At 40.3% G+C, this 2,625-nt stretch overlaps 1 protein-coding gene across 1 annotated transcript; it reads right to left on the reverse strand.

The window, feature by feature from the left end:
* Positions 1-746: 746 nt before the first annotated feature.
* LOC120873757 (ubiquitin-conjugating enzyme E2 variant 2) lies at positions 747-1,931 on the reverse strand. The gene has a single exon (XM_040254658.1). It carries the CDS (start codon positions 1,896-1,898, stop codon positions 1,461-1,463), a length of 438 nt encoding a protein of 145 aa, XP_040110592.1. The 5' UTR covers positions 1,899-1,931; the 3' UTR covers positions 747-1,460.
* Between the last annotated feature and the right edge of the window lie 694 nt (positions 1,932-2,625).

Here is a 2,625-nt window from a genome sequence, read left to right on the forward strand (position 1 = left end):
AACATCTTTGCTATTTCAAGTCAGATTGAAATTAGTAAATTTAGATACAGTGCTGCTAACTTTAATGTATTCTGGCCAAGAAAAGGCAGCTCAAAGGTAACTCTGAATGCACTTGATAAAAACATGTCAGTGATTGTTTGAGAAATAAGTTCTTATGACACGACCACCTGTCGATTTTCTTCAGAAAGCAGAACTCTTAAGAAGGAACGATTTTCAACAAAGTAGTACACCCAAGCTCTATGAGATGAGAAACAGTGACCCAAAGCCTCAAGTCACTGTGGTCAAAGCAGAGCACAAGTGAACTTTCAATTCAGAACTACACAGCTGCCAGAGTTAAGGTAAGTGGACAAAATTAATCCCAGTCAGTACTAAGAGCACTGGGGGCAGATACTACGAAGAAAACTAAAATGTACATTTGGATAATCTGTAATCTAAATTTTATAAAAAACTGCTAGAACTCAGACATTTCTTTTAATAATATTTCTAGTGAAATCAAATTGAAAACATAATACCTGGGATTATTCCTCCTAACAAGAAATTAAAGCCTATTAGGAAATCTGTACTCTGAAAACTCTGAAATACTCTGCAAATTCCAATTTGCAAGAAGTATACCATATGGGATAAATAATGAGAGGTGTGTATAGATGAACAGCTACAAGAATTCCAATTTTTGCAATCTCAGCAAGTTACTGTACACACACATCAATATAACAGAAATGGCACCATTTCTGAAGACACATTCCACATTTTATTTACAATCTAAGACTAACTTTAATCTCCAAATCACATATCCATACACCTAATTCCTTTTTGATTTCATTTAAACGTAAATGCATGGTCTGTCCAACAAAGACTGTAAACAAATATTTACCACATCTGTTACATGGAACACACAGGAACAGCTTCTAACAGAAATTCATCCACCTCCCCCACAACATTTTTTATTATAAATACAGGTATCAAAACAATCCTGAACATATTTTTGATACTACTAGTAGTCAGCACCCATACCGCTTCAAAAATGAACACGTTTTGTGACAATATTCATTGTACCTGCTACTTTAGACAATTTCAACTGAAGCTCTTTCTCTAAGCAAGATGATGGAGCACGCCACTCGAGTTTCCTTCTCAGCTTTCTCGTCAGAAACACACTTGCCTGCACAGCCAGCCAACACTTCTTGCTGTGCTCTCACCTGCAAACCTGAGCTCCAGTGAGGACTCCAGGTGCGTACTTAAGTGGTGGTGCCTTAACAAGAAAAGACTGCTGAATTTTCTTCCTGTTACCTGAAAACATAATGGGTGTACATGTATTAAATATGTTCTTACAAATGTCCAGGTCATGTTTACCAGCTGGAATTATCTCACTTTAATATGTGGGTATTTTGCATTGTGATATTTAATCAAGACATTAACATGAGTAGAAGGTTGCTGATTTAAGACAAGTTTGAGATCCACTAAAATTAATTGTTGTATGTTTGTCCTTCTGGAGGCTGTGGAAGCTTCATATTTTCTTTGGACATCATTAGACGTCTTAGCTCTTGAAGTACAACTTTAATGCTATATGAATTTTGCCATTTTGCTAACACTGGTATGCTTCGTGCATCCACCATTCCACTGGAATTATTTATTCCATTCATATTAATTTTGGTTACAAATCTAACTGATGGAGGAGCTTCTGGGTATTTAGGTCCACATTCTACTTTCAAGCTATATATTCTGTTTTCATAATTTGTCCGTGGTGGCCCAATGATCATGCCTGTCCACCTTGTGAGTCTCATGTCTTCGTCATCTTCCAGGCCCCAGCTGACCGTACGGTCGCCCACTCCTTTCTGTCCTTCTTCAAGTTCTTCCAACAAACGAAAATTACGAGGAACTTTAACACCTGTGGAGACCGCCATCTTCTCCTGCAGCCCGACACACTGCTCAGACGCACACGACGTCCGCGCCACTTCCGGGAGCGCCCAGGATCTTTAATTAATTACATCCACAAGGGTCCTATTTCCAAATAAAGTCCCATTCTGAGGTTCCAAGGGCTTCCTTGGTAGCTCAGATGGTAAAGAATCTGCCTGCAATGTAGGAGACCTGGGTTCCATCCCTGGGTCAAGAAGATCCCCTGGAGAAGAGAATGGCAGCCCACCCTAGTACTCTTGCCTGGAGAAGTCCATGAACAGAGAAGCCTGGCAGACACAACTGAGCAACTAACACTTTTGAGGTTCCAAGAAGATGTGAGTTTGTGGGGGGGAAAGTATTCAACCAACTGCTGCTGCTGCTGCTAAATTGCTTCAGTCATGTCCGACTCTGTGCGACCCCATAGACAGCAGCCCACCAGGCTCGCCCATCTCTGGGATTCTCCAGGCAAGAATACTGGAGTGGATTGCCATTTCCTTCTCCAAAGCATGAAAGTGAAAAGTCAAAGAGAAGTTGCTTAGTCGTGTCCGAATCTTAGCAACCCCATGGACTATAGTCTACCAGGCTCCTTCATCCATGGGATTTTCCAGGCAAGAGTACTGGAGTGCGGTGCCATTGCCTTCTCCTTCAACCAACTATATATACCTTAACAGCTTTTTGTGTAATAAAATGTTTGCATGCTAATTAGTTATGTCAACACACTTGGATTTTCTTACA

The sequence above is a fragment of the Oryx dammah genome, unplaced genomic scaffold (genome assembly GCF_014754425.2).
Source record: "Oryx dammah isolate SB20612 unplaced genomic scaffold, SCBI_Odam_1.1 HiC_scaffold_14, whole genome shotgun sequence".
NCBI classification, from domain to species: domain Eukaryota; kingdom Metazoa; phylum Chordata; class Mammalia; order Artiodactyla; family Bovidae; genus Oryx; species Oryx dammah.

Coding starts and splice junctions, on each gene's coding strand:
- LOC120873757 (XM_040254658.1), bottom strand. CDS start 1,898: ATGGCGGTCTCCACAGGTGTTAAAGTTCCTCGTAATTTTCGTTTGTTG.